The sequence below is a fragment of the Oncorhynchus keta genome, chromosome 9 (genome assembly GCF_023373465.1).
Source record: "Oncorhynchus keta strain PuntledgeMale-10-30-2019 chromosome 9, Oket_V2, whole genome shotgun sequence".
In the NCBI taxonomy this organism is placed as follows: domain Eukaryota; kingdom Metazoa; phylum Chordata; class Actinopteri; order Salmoniformes; family Salmonidae; genus Oncorhynchus; species Oncorhynchus keta.
This window is the reverse complement of record NC_068429.1, coordinates 46,118,912-46,135,688: the sequence shown is the minus strand read 5'-3', so window position 1 is coordinate 46,135,688 and position 16,777 is coordinate 46,118,912. Positions and strand designations below refer to the sequence as shown.

At 44.7% G+C, this 16,777-nt stretch overlaps 1 protein-coding gene across 1 annotated transcript in view; it reads right to left on the bottom strand.

The window, feature by feature from the left end:
* The window catches only part of LOC118387944 (dymeclin), a 93,944-nt gene that overhangs the window by 20,251 nt on the left and 56,916 nt on the right, over window positions 1-16,777 (bottom strand). The window contains exons 9-11 of the mRNA XM_052524746.1: window positions 5,588-5,776; window positions 5,326-5,504; window positions 2,135-2,260 (exon numbers count right to left, since the gene is read on the bottom strand). Of these exons, the coding sequence (XP_052380706.1) occupies window positions 2,135-2,260; window positions 5,326-5,504; window positions 5,588-5,776 (494 nt within the window). The remainder of the gene's footprint in view (window positions 1-2,134; window positions 2,261-5,325; window positions 5,505-5,587; window positions 5,777-16,777) is intronic.

The window sequence follows — 16,777 nt, the reverse complement described above, 5'->3', positions numbered from 1 at the left end:
ACCATACCATATTATCAGGCAGGTGTGCTATTAGCAATGAGCACGTTTTTTTTGGGGATCAAAAAGGGACTACTTTCCTGCAATTTTATAAATGTTTTCCATGAAGCGGAGAGAAAATGTTGCATTTTGCCATGGCTATTCTTATGATCAAACATTATAACAAAATCAATTGGGCCCCTGGGCATGTGCCCTGTGTGCCCGATCGGTAAGCCAGCCATGGCATTTGTTTCATTGTTTTAGCTTTTATTTAGTCGATTTCTAGTTCTCAAATATATAAAACATATAGGTCAATTAAATTTTATACAAACTTGGTCTGGTTTTAGTCATTTCAGCTTTACACGGACAGTTTTTCTATCCCCCAAAAATAAATAATAATAATAATAACAATGTTTGGTGTGGCGGCAACAATTTAGCAGTGGCACGCCACTTCTAAATGAATAAAGTAGAAACACCGGTACTTAGAAAATTAGAGCACCACCAGCAGTAGCTATCACCGTTTCGATCACAAATAACTTTTTTCTCTGTAAAACACAAATATCAAAATCCTCTCCCCCTCTCTCCTAAACAAGATATTTACTGTAAGTGTTTCATGCAACTTGATGGCTCGACTATTTTTCCATTACTACAGTAGGCCTATTACTTCTGGTTGTCAACCTTGTGTTTCCAGGGTGCTTAGCGACCACGGTAACAGCACTTCATGTCAGAAGTAAAGTAAGTCTCGGTAACGGTTGGCAGGACAGGATGTCTTAAAGTTTGGCCTTACTTTATGTTGGGGAAGGATATCGATTCTGAAAAAGCAATCTAGACACACACACAATTACACATTAAATAATGCATTTGAGATTGCACCTTCTTTTTCACTAACATGCAGAAATAGAATAATGCACTAATTTAAAGACCTATTCTGTACTGTCAAACTATCACAGATTTAGACTTCAAAGAGATCATTTGTGAAATTGACTAGGCTGCGCCATGGTCACGTCTGCACTATCAAATGCAACAGAGGTTGTAGAAGCCTAGCAGTGATGTGTGTAGTAATACATGATCCGAGTCCATCCACCTGGCTCTGGAGACACTAAATGGAGTCACAGTGACACAGCACCTTAGGCACTGGGTGACAACCATCAGCAACTGATGGACAAAACATAGACCAACATGGCAGTCTAATCTCAGGCTCAACTCACAGCCCCAAAACACCACAACAGCATTACAGTACTTCTGCATTGATTTTTCTATGATGAAAAACACCCATCTGAATATTGAGAGCTGGCCTGACTGTGGTTGGTTTACATTGAACCTAGAACTGCTGGAAATTACATGTCAACAGCAAAGAGACCAATGTGAAATGGATTTTCATTCAAAACATAGAGACTCAGAGAGAAGTCTGCTGGCAGCTACAGCCTAGGCTTTAGGATTTCCTGCTGCAGTCAAACAGGGTTCCCAAATGACACAATATTCTCTATATAGTGCACTACTTTTGACCAGAGCCCTATGGGCCCCGGTGAGAAGTAGTGCACTATATGGGGGATAGTGCCATTTGGGACTCAGACAGAGACAAATTCATATGCAGCCCAGCCAGTAGACTGAAACTCGATAGGCTCCGCACGTACAGAGAAAGAGAGGAATGACTTTAAAATGTCAAAAATGATTCACACAACTGAAATGTAATGGAAGAGCAGAATGGCGTCAAGCACCGTGTCCTAAGTGGTTTAAAGGCTCTCTGTTCAAACACACGGCGAATTCATTGACAAGCTGAGTAGGAAGAAAAAATGAAGACTGAAATACACAGAGAGGGAGATGGGGAGACAGTGCCTATCATAGAATGTACTGTTCTTATCTGAAATGGCACATGTCCTGATGTTTGAGAAATCATACCTCATACAGAGAAATGTCTCAGACGTCTATAACCAGAATGTGCTGAGAGGGAACACATGTTGTTTGCAGGGCTGTGTCCCTTCTGTCATAGGAGTGCAATTACTGGTGTGCATCATTTGTGTGTGACACTGGAGTACATTCTCAGGGCTCAATCAATCAGGGATACTACTCACCCCTTCACATATTGATCTGTTGAAGGTATCGTCCTCAGTGAGGATGAGGAGGATGGTGAGGGTTAGAGTGAGGGGTCAGTACTCACCACCTCATGTATGGACCTATTGAAGGTATCTTCCTCAGTGAGGATGAGGAGGATGATGAGGGCCATGTAGACGTGATGAGAGTTCCTGTCTTCCACATGATACAGGATCTTGAGGATGGGCATCACCTAAGGAGGAGGGGAAGGAGAAAAATAATTAGAGAACGAGCATGTGCGTTGGCTATTCATATTTTCATGTATTTATTTAGCCAGGATAGTAAACTCAGTAACAAATTACACTGTTTACCAGGATGTCCTGGTCTACTGTGTGTGTGTCTGCATGGTGTTTCTCTAGGGTACATGTCTGCATGGTGTTTCTCCAGGGTACATGTCTGCATGGTGTTTCTCCAGGGTACATGTCTGCATGGTGTTTCTCCAGGGAACGTGTCTGCATGGTGTTCCTCCAGGGTACATGTCTGCATGGTGTTTCTCCAGGGAACATGTCTGCATGGTGTTTCTCCAGGGTACATGTCTGCATGGTGTTTCTCTAGGGTACATGTCTGCATGGTGTTTCTCTAGGGTACATGTCTGCATGGTGTTTCTCCAGGGTACATGTCTGCATGGTGTTTCTCCAGGGAACGTGTCTGCATGGTGTTTCTCCAGGGAACGTGTCTGCATGGTGTTTCTCCAGGGTACATGTCTGCATGGTGTTTCTCCAGGGTACGTGTCTGCATGGTGTTTCTCCAGGGAACATGTCTGCATGGTGTTTCTCCAGGGAACGTGTCTGCATGGTGTTTCTCCAGGGAACGTGTCTGCATGGTGTTTTTCCAGGGTACATGTCTGCATGGTGTATCTCCAGGGAACGTGTCTGCATGGTGTTTCTCCAGGGAACATGTCTGCATGGTGTTTCTCCAGGGAACATGTCTGCATGTTGTTTCTCCAGGGATCCTATCTGCATGGTGTTTCTCCAGGGTACGTGTCTGCATGGTGTATCTCCAGGGAACGTGTCTGCATGGTGTTTTTCCAGGGTCATGGTGTATCTCCAGGGAACGTGTCTGCATGGTGTTTCTCCAGGGAACATGTCTGCATGGTGTTTCTCCAGGGTACATGTCTGCATGGTGTATCTCCAGGGAACGTGTCTGCATGGTGTTTCTCCAGGGAACATGTCTACATGGTGCTTCTCCAGGGAACGTGTCTGCATGGTGTTTCTCCAGGGTACGTGTCTGCATAGTGTTTCTCCAGGGAACGTGTCTGCATGGTGTTTCTCCAGGGTACATGTCTGCATGGTGTTTCTCCAGGGTACGTGTCTGCATGGTGCTTCTCCAGGGAACGTGTCTGCATGGTGTTTCTCCAGGGAACGTGTCTGCATGGTGTTTCTCCAGGGTACGTGTCTGCATAGTGTTTCTCCAGGGAACGTGTCTGCATGGTGTTTCTCCAGGGAACGTGTCTGCATGGTGTTTCTCCAGGGAACGTGTCTGCATGGTGTTTTTCCAGGGAACGTGTCTGCATGGTGTTTCTCCAGGGTACGTGTCTGCATGGTGTTTCTCCAGGGAACATGTCTGCATGGTGTTTCTCCAGGGTACGTGTCTGCATGGCGTTTCTCCAGGGTACGTGTCTGCATAGTGTTTCTCCAGGGAACGTGTCTGCATGGTGTTTCTCTAGGGTACATGTCTGCATGGTGTTTCTCCAGGGTACATGTCTACATGGTGTTTCTCCAGGGAACGTGTCTGCATGGTGTTTCTCCAGGGAACGTGTCTGCATGGTGTTTCTCCAGGGTACATGTCTGTATGGTGTTTCTCCAGGGAACATGTCTGCATGGTGTTTCTCCAGGGAACATGTCTGCATTGTGTTTCTCCAGGGAACATATCTGCATGGTGTTTCTCCAGGGTACGTGTCTGCATGGTGTATCTCCAGGGAACGTGTCTGCATGGTGTTTCTCCAGGGAACATGTCTGCATGGTGTTTCTCCAGGGTACATGTCTGCATGGTGTATCTCCAGGGAACGTGTCTGCATGGTGTTTCTCCAGGGAACATGTCTACATGGTGCTTCTCCAGGGAACGTGTCTGCATGGTGTTTCTCCAGGGAACGTGTCTGCATGGTGTTTCTCCAGGGTACGTGTCTGCATAGTGTTTCTCCAGGGAACGTGTCTGCATGGTGTTTCTCCAGGGTACATGTCTGCATGGTGTTTCTCCAGGGAACGTGTCTGCATGGTGTTTCTCCAGGGAACGTGTCTGCATGGTGTTTCTCCAGGGAACGTGTCTGCATGGTGTTTCTCCAGGGAACGTGTCTGCATGGTGTTTCTCCAGGGAACGTGTCTGCATGGTGTTTCTCCAGGGAACGTGTCTGCATGGTGTTTCTCCAGGGTACATGTCTGCATGGTGTTTCTCCAGGTAACATGTCTGCATGGTGTTTCTCCAGGGTACATGTTTGCATGGTGTTTCTCCAGGGAACGTGTCTGCATGGTGTTTCTCCAGGGAACGTGTCTGCATGGTGTTTCTCCAGGGTACATGTCTGCATGGTGTTTCTCCAGGGAACGTGTCTGCATGGTGTTTCTCCAGGGAACGTGTCTGCATGGTGTTTCTCCAGGGTACGTGTCTGCATGGTGTTTCTGTTTTGATGGTTTAACTGCCATGGTTCAACAGCCATTCTGTCAACTTCTGTTGTGAAATTCTGCATTCCTGCTGTGCAGACTGACACTGTTGCAGAATAAGCAGGCAGAGTGCACTGAGCAAGCTCTGACACGAATCCAACATCCCAGACTACACTAAGAGAAAGTGTGTGTTTGTGTGTTTAGGCCTCCAGCATTGTTCCACAGCGGGGTGCTTCGGGAAGCGCTATGTGTGTCCACCCATGTGTGTGTGTGTTTGTTCAAGCATGGTTCCACTGTGTATGGGAGTGATCCTCTGTCACAGGTGGGTCCTGCAGAGCAATGGTCTGTGGCGCTCCCCCCTCTGCGTTCCCTAATACACTTAAAACTGCTAAGAGGTGACATCACAGCACACCCCACAGGAACAGCTGTCTACTGTGCCCCACTGTGTCAGCAGGGAAAAAATAAGAACTAAGTCAAAGAGGATGACTCAGATTACACAGAGTACATTTCAGAGTTTCCGTTCGGAGAATGTGGTGCCGGAAAACGTGACCAACATGATTTGAAATTTGTACCTAATAAACTGAGCATATGTCCTCATATTTGTGTTTTGATGCAGCAGTGTGTAGAGAGTAGTGTATGTGTGCGCAATTTGCGACTAACTCACCAGGCTCTCCATGTCTGTGCGTGACAGCATGTATGTCCTCATGTTGGTGTTCTGATGAAGTAGTGTGTAGAGTATCAGTGTAGCCTGGTCGGATCTCTGCTGCTCACACAGAGCTGTGTAAAGGCTGTTGAAGTTAATCTGAAACATATAGTGCTGCTCTGTAGGGATGGATGACATGTCTGTGGAAAACACACAGGTTTAGTACCCATTCATTGAAAGGTCCCCCTGTCACCTTATACTGGTACTAGCGCATATTCTGTACCTTGTGTGTTTTTGAAGCATGTGACAGCCTGTTTGTAGGGGTTGGGACAGTTGTTGGGTCCATCTGTCAGATTGGCTAGCACCAGAAGCAATAACAGGCTCTGATTGGACAGTGGCAGAGGGTTCTGTTCCTGTTCCAATCCTGGCTTACTGCCGGCTCCACCCAGCGCGAACACACTCCACAACCCACCTGGAGGAAACATAATAGTGAAGACCTCAAAACGATGAAATAACACATATGGAATGCGCAAAGCTGTCTCAAGGCAAAAGGGTGGCTACTTTGAAGAATATAAAGTATGTTTTGATTTGTTTAAAACTTTTTTGGGTTACTACATGATTCCATATGTGTTATTTAATAGTTTTGATGTCTTCACTTATTATCCTACAACATAGAAAATAGTAAAAATAAAGAAAAACCCTTGAATGAGTAGGTGTGTCCAAACGTTTGACTGGTACCGTACGTCACAGGGTTATACAGACTTTAGCACATCACCCAAAACCAACACAACACGCCTTTTACTATATTGTCAGAAGCATCATCAGACCTCGGTAATAGCCTATTTCATGCTGTGCTCTAAAGATGGCATCGTAGCCACACAAATACATTAGAAGATCATCGTTGATCTGATCAGAAACACTGTGCTCACAATCCTTATCTCCTAATGATGTCGCTGGTGAATTTAGTTAGCCAATTGCGCAATATATTTAAAAATTCTAAGGTTTTTACTAGGTGCGAGCCCATCCAGGCTTGAGTCCCGTGAGCGAAACAGACGTAAACGAGCTTGAGAAGAGTATACTGAAGCAAAGATTCACCCAAGTTTTAGATAAGAAAATATCCGCCTACCTTTCTGTCATGTCAACCATCCATCCAAATTGAATAATTCCATATGTCTTCCTTTTTGTCTTTATAAACATTCACATAGCCTATTCCATGATCTGGGGTAATCCAATGAGCAACACTGCAGCTGTTGACTGCAGTGACCGCCATTTATCACGACAGTATTCATACCCCTTGGAATAAGGTTTTGAAGTGTCTGTCCTACATCTAGGTGATTTTCAGGATGTCTCATGGTCTGACAAACACCGCAGTAGCTCAGTCACCTTCTACAGCAGATGCGGAAGGGAGACTTAGGCGGATGCAGTGGATTGAGACGGAGCCCATGCAATATCTCCAGCTTAAACGAAAATATGTTTTATGTTAATTAGAATGACGCACAGGTGCGTCAATAGACTCTGAAGGATTTCAATTCTTCAAGCTCTGTCAAGTTCATTTACTTATCATTGCCAGACTGCCATTTTCATGTCTTGCCATAGTTTTTACTTAAATTGGCTTGAAAATCTAACTAGGCCACTCAGGAACATTCAATGCAACACTGTAGCTGCTTACCATTCGGCCTTGTGTTTTAGGTTATTGTCCAGCTGAAAGGTGCATTTGTCTCTCAGTGCCTGTTGGAAAGCAGACTAAAAAAGGTTTTCCTTCAGTCCTTGCCGATGACAAGCATACCCATAACGTGATGCAGTCACCACCATGCTTGAAAATATTTAGGAGTGGTACTCAATGATGTGTTGTGTTGGATTTCCTCCAAACATAATGATTTGCATTCAGGACATAAAGATACATTGTTTTGCTACATTTCTTTGCAATTTGACTAAGTACATGCAACTTATTATGTGACTTGTTAAGCACATTTTTACTGCTGAACTTATTTAGGCTTGCCATAACAAAGGGGTTGAATAGCTGACAAGATATTTCAGCTTTTCAATTCTAATACATTTGTAAATGTTTCTAAAAACACAATTCCACTTTGGGTAACGTGCGTAGGCCAGTGACACAAAGTCAAGGGGTATGAATACTTTTTGAAGGCACTGTATAATCAATACACAGCTTTCAAGGAGTAGGGTATTTAAGGCAAGTGTATTTGATACAAAACAGGCTATAAGAATACTTTCCCATTTTATGAAACTAGCCAACATTATCACATTCTTTTGCTCGCTCCAGGAAGGCAATTTGTCCCTGGATTGCAAACTAAATCCCCTGCATCATCTTGTAAATGATTGTCATTCTACCAATTAGAAAATGTAAATGTAGGCTAATCATAAATGTAATAATAGCATAATTGATTTACCCCAATGAAAACTTGGACTGAGGGCATAAATCGCATTTCGATAGATGCATGCATCATTACCAAGCCTTTCTTTTATATCTGCAACAAAATTAATTTAATTTACAAGGATATGTTAACTGTCAGCTGGCTACTGTAGGAAAGTTACAATCAAATTAAACATTTGTGACATAACTGAACCTTTTAGCCCATCCTATGAAGTGGATGTTACTTGTCACCCGTATTTCCCTCTCATTTTAGTAGATATATTTTTGCCGTAATGATTTGATCACACCATGCAACTAGGGATGTAGCTTACAGTCAGAGAGGGAAGATGGACAATGTTGATTGGCAGGTGAAAAGGGGTTGAAAGGTAAAAGTAGGAGGCGGGATTAGGTCGGCTCCTTTCCTCCTTGCTGTGCAGAGATTTCAGAACCCGCAACCCAAATGTATCACAATGTATTTGCCATACCTCACAATCGATTGGACTTCCTGCATGTATTATTTTCGCTGTGACAGAACATTTATATTTTCCGTATACTGTACCTAACAAATTACATAGTCACTGAACTAATAAGGCCACCACCATTTTGGGATTTCAGACAATCTTAAAGCAACATCTTAAAGCATAAAGAAATCTGAAAATGGTGGTGGAAAATTGTGTTTCATTTAGACAGTACACACAATTGTTTCTTTCCCAGCGGCTCGCCATTCAAGCAATGGAGGAAAATGATGCCTTTGCAGCCTACATGGAGGATGCTTTATGTACGAGCCGGTCCACGGGGGACACGAGTGTATTGCACACTATCGGCTGCCTAGGCTAAGATTTACTAGGCTACTGAATTCCCTATGGTTGTTTAGCATGCAAAATGACTTGTACGTCAATGACTGTCAATTCGACAAGGTAGGAGAGGATGCATCGGTTGTCACAAAATATTAGGTATTTTCGGAAGAGGTATGTAATATGAGCAAAACATGTTAATGAATCGGCTATTTGTAACATTTTTAATAGATTTTCTGACAGATGCATGCTTTTCTACATGACCAAAAGTATGTGGACACCTGCTCGACACCTGCTCAAACACATCATTACGAAATCATGGGCTTTGATATGGAGTTGGTCCCCTCTTCCACTAGAGGCTTTCCACTAGATGTTGGACATTGGTGCGGGGACATGCTTCAACCACAAGGCTGCCATCTTATCAGCTCTTAACTAACCATGCTATTTTGTTTGTTTTTTCACGTTGTTCGTAACTTGTTTTGTACATAAGAGACGGTAGCAGCAACATTTTGAGCGAAAAGAGCTTCTGGACATCAGAACTGAAATTGCTCACCTCAAACTGGACGAAGAGTTCGTCTTCAATGAGTCGGACGGGAGGGATATAAAATAGACACCCGACCAGGCCCAGATCCCCGTTATTCACTAGAGAAGGAAATGCAGATTTCGCAGAAAGAGATCAGGGTGCCTTGTGAAAATCAGGCGACGAGTGGCTAATCTGCCCATGCCTTCCGTCCTGCTAGCTAACGTTCAATCGCTGGAAAATAAATGGGACGACCCTGAAAGCATGTTTATCCTACCAACGGGACATTAAAAACTGTAATATCTTATGTTCTACCGAGTCGTGGCTGAACGATGATATTAAGAACATACAGCTGGTGGGTTATACACTCCATTAGCAGGACAGAACAGCAGCCTCTGGTAAGACACGGGCGGGTGCCTATGCATTTATGTAAACAACAGCTGGTGCACGATATCTAAGGAAGTCTCGAGGTTTTGCTCGCCTGAGGTAGAGTATCTCATGATAAGCTGAAGACCACACTATCTACCTAGAGAGTATATCATCTGTATTTTTCATAGCAGCTGTCTACATACCACCACAGAAATCATTGCTGGCACTAAAACCGCACTCAATGAGCTATACAAAGCCATAAGCTAAAAGGAAGATGCTCATCTAGAGGTGGAGCTCCTAGTGGCCAGTGACTTTAATGCAGGGAAACAAATCAGTTTTACCTAATTTCTATCAGCATTTTAAATGTGCAACCAGAGGGAAAAATATTCTCGACCACCTTTCCTCCACACACAGAGACGTGTACAAAGCTCTCCCTCCATTTGGCAAATCTGACCATAATTATATCCTCCTGATTCCTGCAAAAATTGAAGTGACGCGGTCTATAGAAAAGTGGTCAGATGAAGCAGATGCTAAACTACAGGACTGTTTTGCTAGCACAGACGGGAATATGTTCCGGGATTCTTCCATTGAGGTGTACACCACATCAGTCACTGGCTTCATCAATAAGTGCATGGAGGACGTCGTCTTCACAGTGACTGTAAGTACATACCACAACCAGAAGCCAAGGATTACAGGCAACAATTGCACTGAGCTAAGGGGGAGAGCTGCCGCTTTCAATGAGTGGGACTCGGAAGCTTATAAGAAATCCTGCTATACCCTCCGACGAACCATCAAACAGGCCAAGCATCGATACAGGACTAAGACTGAATCGTACTACACCGGCTCTGACACTTGTCGGATGAGGCAGGGCCTGCAAACTATTATAGACTACAAAGGGGATCATAGCCGAGAGCTGCCCAGTGACACGAGCCTACCAGACGAGCTAAATCACTTATATGCTCGCTTCGAGGCAAGTAACACTGAAACATGCATGAGAGTATCAGCTGTTACGGACGACTGTGTGATCAAGCACTCACGCAGTCTATGTGAGTAAGACCTTTAACAGGTCAACATTCACAAAGCTGCAGGGCCAGACGGATTACCAGGACGTGTATTCCCGAGCATGCGCTGACAAGTGTCTTGACTGACATTTTCAACCTGTAATACCAACATGTTCAAGCAGACTACCATAGTCCCTGCGCCCAAGAACACTAAGGTAACCTGCCTAAATGACTACCGATCCGTAGCATTCACGTCTGTAGCCATGAAATGCTTCGAAAGGTTGGTCATGGCTCACATCACCATTATCCCAGAAACCCTAGACCCACTCCATTTTTGCATACTGCACCAACAGATTCACAGATGATGCAATCTCTATTGCACTCCACACTGCCCTTTCACACCTGGACCAAAGGAACACCTATGTGAGAATGTTATTCATTGACTGCAGCTCAGCGTTCAACACCATAGTGCCCTCAAAGCTCATCATTAAGCTAAGGACCCTGGGACTAAACACCTCCCTCTGCAACTGGATCCTGGACTTCCTGACGGGCCACCCCCAGGTGGTAAAGGTAGGTAGCAACACATCCGCCACGCTGATCCTTGACACAGGGGCCCCTCAGGGGTGCGTGCTCAGTCCCCTCCTCCTGTACTCCCTATTCACTCATGACTGCACGACTCCAACACCACCATTAAGTTTGCTGACGACAAAGTGGTAGGCCTGATCGACAACAATGAGACAGCCTATCGGCAGGAGGTCAGAGACCTGACCGTGTGGACAACAACCTCTCCCTCAACGTGATCAAGACAAACGAGATGATTGTGGACTACAGGAAAAGGAGGACCTAGCATGCCCCCATTCTCATCAACAGAGCTGTAGTGGAGCAGGTTGAGAGCTTCAAGTTCCTTGGCGTCCACATCACTACCAAACTAACATGGTCCAAACACACAAAGACAGTCATGAAGAGGGCACAACAAAACCTATTCCCCCTCAGGAGACTGAAAATATTTGTCATGGGTCCGAAGATCCTCAAAAGGTTTTACAGCTGCACCATCGAGGGCATCCTGATGGGTTGCATCACTGCCTGGTATGGCAACTACCTCCGACCGCAAGGCATTACAGAGGGTACAGCCCAGTACATTTAAAAAATATATATATGTGTTTTATTTCACCATGTAAGTTGACTGAGAACACAGTCTCATTTACAGCAACGACCTGGGAAATAGTTACAGGGGAGAGGAGGGGGATGAATGAGCCAATTGTGAGCTGGGGATGATTCGGTGACGGAATGAGGGACAGCTTGGAAATTTAGCCCGGACACCAGGGTTAACACCCCTACTCTTACGATAAGTGCCATGGGATCTTTAGTGACCACAGAGAGTCAGGACACCCATTTAACGTGGAATCCGAAAGACAGAACCCTACACAGGGCCCTGGGGAATTGGGATATTTATTTAGACCTGAGGAAAGAGTGCCTCCAACTGGCCCTCCAACACTACTTCCAGCAGCATCTGGTCTCCCATCTAGGGACCGACCAGGACCAACCCTACTCAGCTTCAGAAGCAAGCCAACAGTGAGGTGGTATGCTGCTGGCATCACTGACATCACCAGGGCCAAGCTTCCTGCCATCTAGGACCTCTATACCAGATGGTGTCAGAGGAAGGCCCTAAGAATTGTCAAAGATTCCAGCCACCCTGGTCATAGACTGTTCTCTCTGCTACGTCACGGCAAGCGGTACCGGAGCACCAAGTCTAGGTCCAAGAGGTTCCTAAATAGCTTCTATCCCCAAGCCATAAGACTCCTGAACAGCTAATCAATGGCTACCCAGACTGCTGCTACTCTCTGTTATAGTTATGTATAGTCACTTTAATAACTCTACCAACATGTACACATTACCCCGACACCGGTGCCTCCCCACATTGACTCTGTACTGGTACCCCCTGTATATAGCCCCGTTATTGTTATTTACTGCTGCTCTTTAATAATTTGTTATTCTTATCTCTTACTTTTTTAAATATTTTTTTTTCTTATTTTTTCTTGAACTGCATTGTTGGTTAAGGGCTTGTAAGTAAGCATTTCACTGTAAGGTCTACCTGTTTTATTCGGTGCAAATAGAATTTGATTTGGTCTGGCTTGCAGTTGGCGATCCAATTTATCCCAAACGTGTTCGATGGGGTTGTGGTCAGGGCTCTGTGCAGACCATTTCTGTGTGGATCTCGTTTTGTGCACAGGGACATTGTCATGCTGCAACAGGAAAGGGCCTTTCCCAAACTGCTGTAGCATTAAGATTTCCCTTCACTGAAACTAAAGGGCATAGCTTGAACCATGAAAAACATCCCTGTGCTTTATAAGCATATTTATAACACCTTATAAGCAATGTGAAACGCATTATTATAGGCACTAGTAACTGCTCATAAATATATATGAAAATATTTTGTAGAAATGATGCTAAAAAATAAATGTACAGAAAATGGGACAATGAAAAGAAGCAACCTACAATGCCTGGTACAGGATCAACAATTAAGATGTTGCTATTAAAAATACATTCTGAACATGGTACTGTATTTTTTTTTAACACAGTGCATTGTGGCTCTACTAAGCCTTATACTATCAGAGGAAAGAACACAGACCGTGTGTTAGAAGACTAATCTTTATCAAAGTGAAATGGATCTGTCTCCATCTAGAGGTGATAGACATTACTACAGTCCTGTTTCCAAGCCTGACTGCTCTTCCTACACAATTATGGGCAGTAATAGCTCTGCTATCGTCAAAACCACGTTCCTTCTTTGATCTGCTGGGTTAATGCTTTGGTCCATATTCATCTGTGTGCTTGGAGAAAGAACTGAATCACAGCAAATGCATTTTGTCAATGTAAAATGTGACTGGGGAGCAGTAGTCTTTCTGTGTGTGTGTGTGTGTGTGTGTGTGTGTGTATCCCTGACTCAGTCTAATGCCCTAGAGCTGGACTGTATGGATCCGGTGGGTGGAAAATCTGCCTGGACATCTCAGTGCCTCGGCCAAAGGACATAAACAAACACCATCCACAGCACAAAACAGACCATGGTCACATCCCTGCTTTCCCCTCTGTCCGCCTCGCCCCCCCCCAGTCCCCCCTCAGGATAGTGACGTCCTTGCCAGTCTCCCTCAGCCCCCAGTCTGTGGCCTGCCCAGGGGCCACAGTGCTGGTCAAGCACTCCAAGCTAATTCCTTGCATGGCGTCTAGCGGTGGCGGCTGGCGGCAGTAACCCAATGGAGCGGGGGAGTCGGGGGTGAGAGGGAGGAGAGGAGTGGGGTAGATAAGGAGCCCTTGTGACTGAGCCCTGCTCATCACTGGCACCAGACCGGCTACACCACACCCATCTCTGTGAAAGCAGGTCTCCGTCCAAAATGATACCCTATTCCCTACGTAGCACACTACCTAAAAAATTATATAATACTAGTAGTGCACTATATAGGGATTAGGGTGCCATTTTGGACACAGACCAGAGCAAAGCAGAGCCAGGGTCTGGCTGTCTGGCAGCAATGCTTCCTGACTCACTCTACTGACACTCTCTTTATCCACCTCTCTCTCAATCTCTTTCTTTCTCCCCCCCTCTACTCCCTTTACCGCACTGTTATGCATCTGGCTTGCTTACCCTGCCTGCCTGCCTGCCTGCCTGCCTGCCTGCCTGCCTTCCCACTACACAAATACAATAATGCAATATCGCATGTGCCTTTCTGGCTCTGGCCCTGTCGCGCCATTACAGAAGGAGGAGGAGAGGCTTAATGTGGACACAGGGACTGGCGCCTGGGCTGGAAGAAGGCAGGGTGCATTGAGGGCACATCCTCGGCTCCAGGCTAGCCCTTGGTCTGCCACACCACCCACACAACAACAACACTGCCCTTCTCTTGCTATTCAACCAGGAATTAACACTGCAACCCGTTCATGACTGTTTGGCATTTCTCCCCAGCTATCAGGCTCCCTCTGAGAGAAAAGTCTCCGTGTTAGGATGAATAAGAGTTTACAGTGGTCTACCACACTCTCTCCCTCTCTCCGTCTGTCCGTCCGTCTGTGTGTGTCATATTCAGTTGATCATGGTCCAACGGTCTAGACTGACCCATACAATGATTGTCATAATGAACATAAAGATACTGTCACTATTATTGCCATTAGACAGGACATCAAATCCTCATTATGAGAAATGGCTGATAGTTGATTGTAAAGTGAACCTTGAACAGTATCTACCGTATTCATGTTCACCCAGCATGCTGTCAGTCTCTCAGGGTTCCATCTGTGTGCTGTTAACGAGTCATACACTAACAGCTAGCGCCATCATAGACAAGACACTGGCATGACATATTTTTGAGAAATCTACAGTTGAAGTCTGAAGTTTACATACACCTTAGACAAATAAATTTAATCTCAGTTTTTCACAATTCCTGACATTTAATCCAAGTTTCCTGTCTTAGGTCAGTTAGGATCACCACTTTATTTTAAGAATGTGAAATGTCAGAAAAATAGTAGAGAGAATGATATATTTCAGCTTTTATTTCTTTCATCACATTCCCAGTGGGTCAGAAGTTTACATATACTGATTGAGTGTTCGGTAGCATTGCCTTTAAATTGTTTAATTTGGGTCAAACGTTTCGGGTAGCCTTCCACAACCTTCCCACAATAAGTTGAGTGAATTTTGGCCCAATCCTCCTGCCAGAGCTGGTGTAACTGAGTCAGGTTTGTAGGCCTCCATGCTCGCCACCTTGACTTTGTTGTCCTTAAGCCATTTCGACACCTTTGGAAGTATGCTTGGGATCATTGTCCATTTGGAAGACCCATTTTACAACCAAGCTTAAACTGAAGTCTTGAGATGTTGCTTCAATATGTCCACATATTTTCCAACTTCATGATGCCATCTATTTTGTGAAGTGCACCAGTCCCTCCTGCAGCAAAGCACCCCCAAAACATGCTGCTGCCACCCCCGTGCTTCACGGTTGGGATGGTGTTCTTCGGCTTGCAAGCCCTTTTTCCTCCAAACATAACAATAGTCATTATGGCCAAACAGTTCTATTTTTGTTTTGTCAGACCAGAAGACATTTAACCATGAAGTATGATCTTTGTCCCCATGTGCAGCTGCAAACCGTAGTCTGGCTTTTTTATGGTTGTTTTGGAGCAGTGGCTTCTTCCTTGCTGAGTGGCCTTTCAGGTTATGTCAATATAGGACTCGTTTTAATGTGGATATAGATACTTTGTACCGGTTTCCTCCAGCATCTTCACAAGGTCCGTTGCTGTTGTTCTGGTATTGATTTGCACTTTTCGCACCAAAGTATGTTAATCTCTAGGAGACAGAACGTGTCTCCTTCCTGAGCGGTAGGACGGCTGCGTGGTCCCATGGAATCCTTGCAAACTATTGTTTGTACAGATGAATGCGGTACCTTCAGGTATTTGGAAATTGCTCCCAAGGATGAACTAGAATTGTGGATGTCTACAATTTTTTTTTCTGAGGTCTTGGCTGATTTCTTTTGATTTTCCCATGATGTCAAGCAAAGAGGCACTGGGTTTGAAAGTAAGCCTTGAAATACATCCACAGGTACACCTCCAATTGACTCAAATGATGTCAATTAGCCTATCAGAAGCTTCTAAAGCCATGACATTTTCTGGAATTTTCCAAGCTGTTAAAGGCACAGTCAACTTAGTGTATGTAAACTTCTGACCCACTGGAATTGTGATACAGTGAATTATAAGTGAAATATTGTGTCTGTAAACATTTGTTGGAAAAATTACACAAAGGGGATGTCCTAATCGACTTGCCAAAACTATAGTTTGATAACACTAAATTGGTGGTGTGGTTGAAAAACGAGTTTTAATAACTACAACATAAGTGTATGTAAACTTACGACTTCAACTGTACGTCTGCTCAATCGCATCTACACTGTTGTTGAGTCTAACGGAGGACGACTTGTGAGGAGATGACGTTAAGAAGTGATGGCAGTCAGTAAAGCAGAACCAGCAAAGTAACACATCAGCCTACACTCTCACAACTCCCACACAAGATTTGATCCAACGTTTGACACCTTGGAAGTGTTTTGTTTACCTGTTGTTCAAGCTACCTACACTCTCTCTTCCAAACCAGCTCACTCAAACCCTCCCACACAAGAGTTATCATGTTTCTTACACCCTAAATGGTTTGTTTAACAATTTGAGTTCCTAAACCTTTCACAAATGCTGAAATCCTGCAAAACATTTACACACAAATTTGTTCTGCACACGATTGATAAAAGAGGCCCAAAAAGTGGGTAGGGGGAATTTCTCAAACCCCAGCTTCCTGGAACAAGTCATTCTGACTGGAAACATGAAAGGGAGGGAGGGGGGAGCAGACAAGGACAGAATGTGTGTGTGTGTGTGTGTGTGTGTGTGTGTGTGTGTGTGTGTGTGTGTGTGTGTG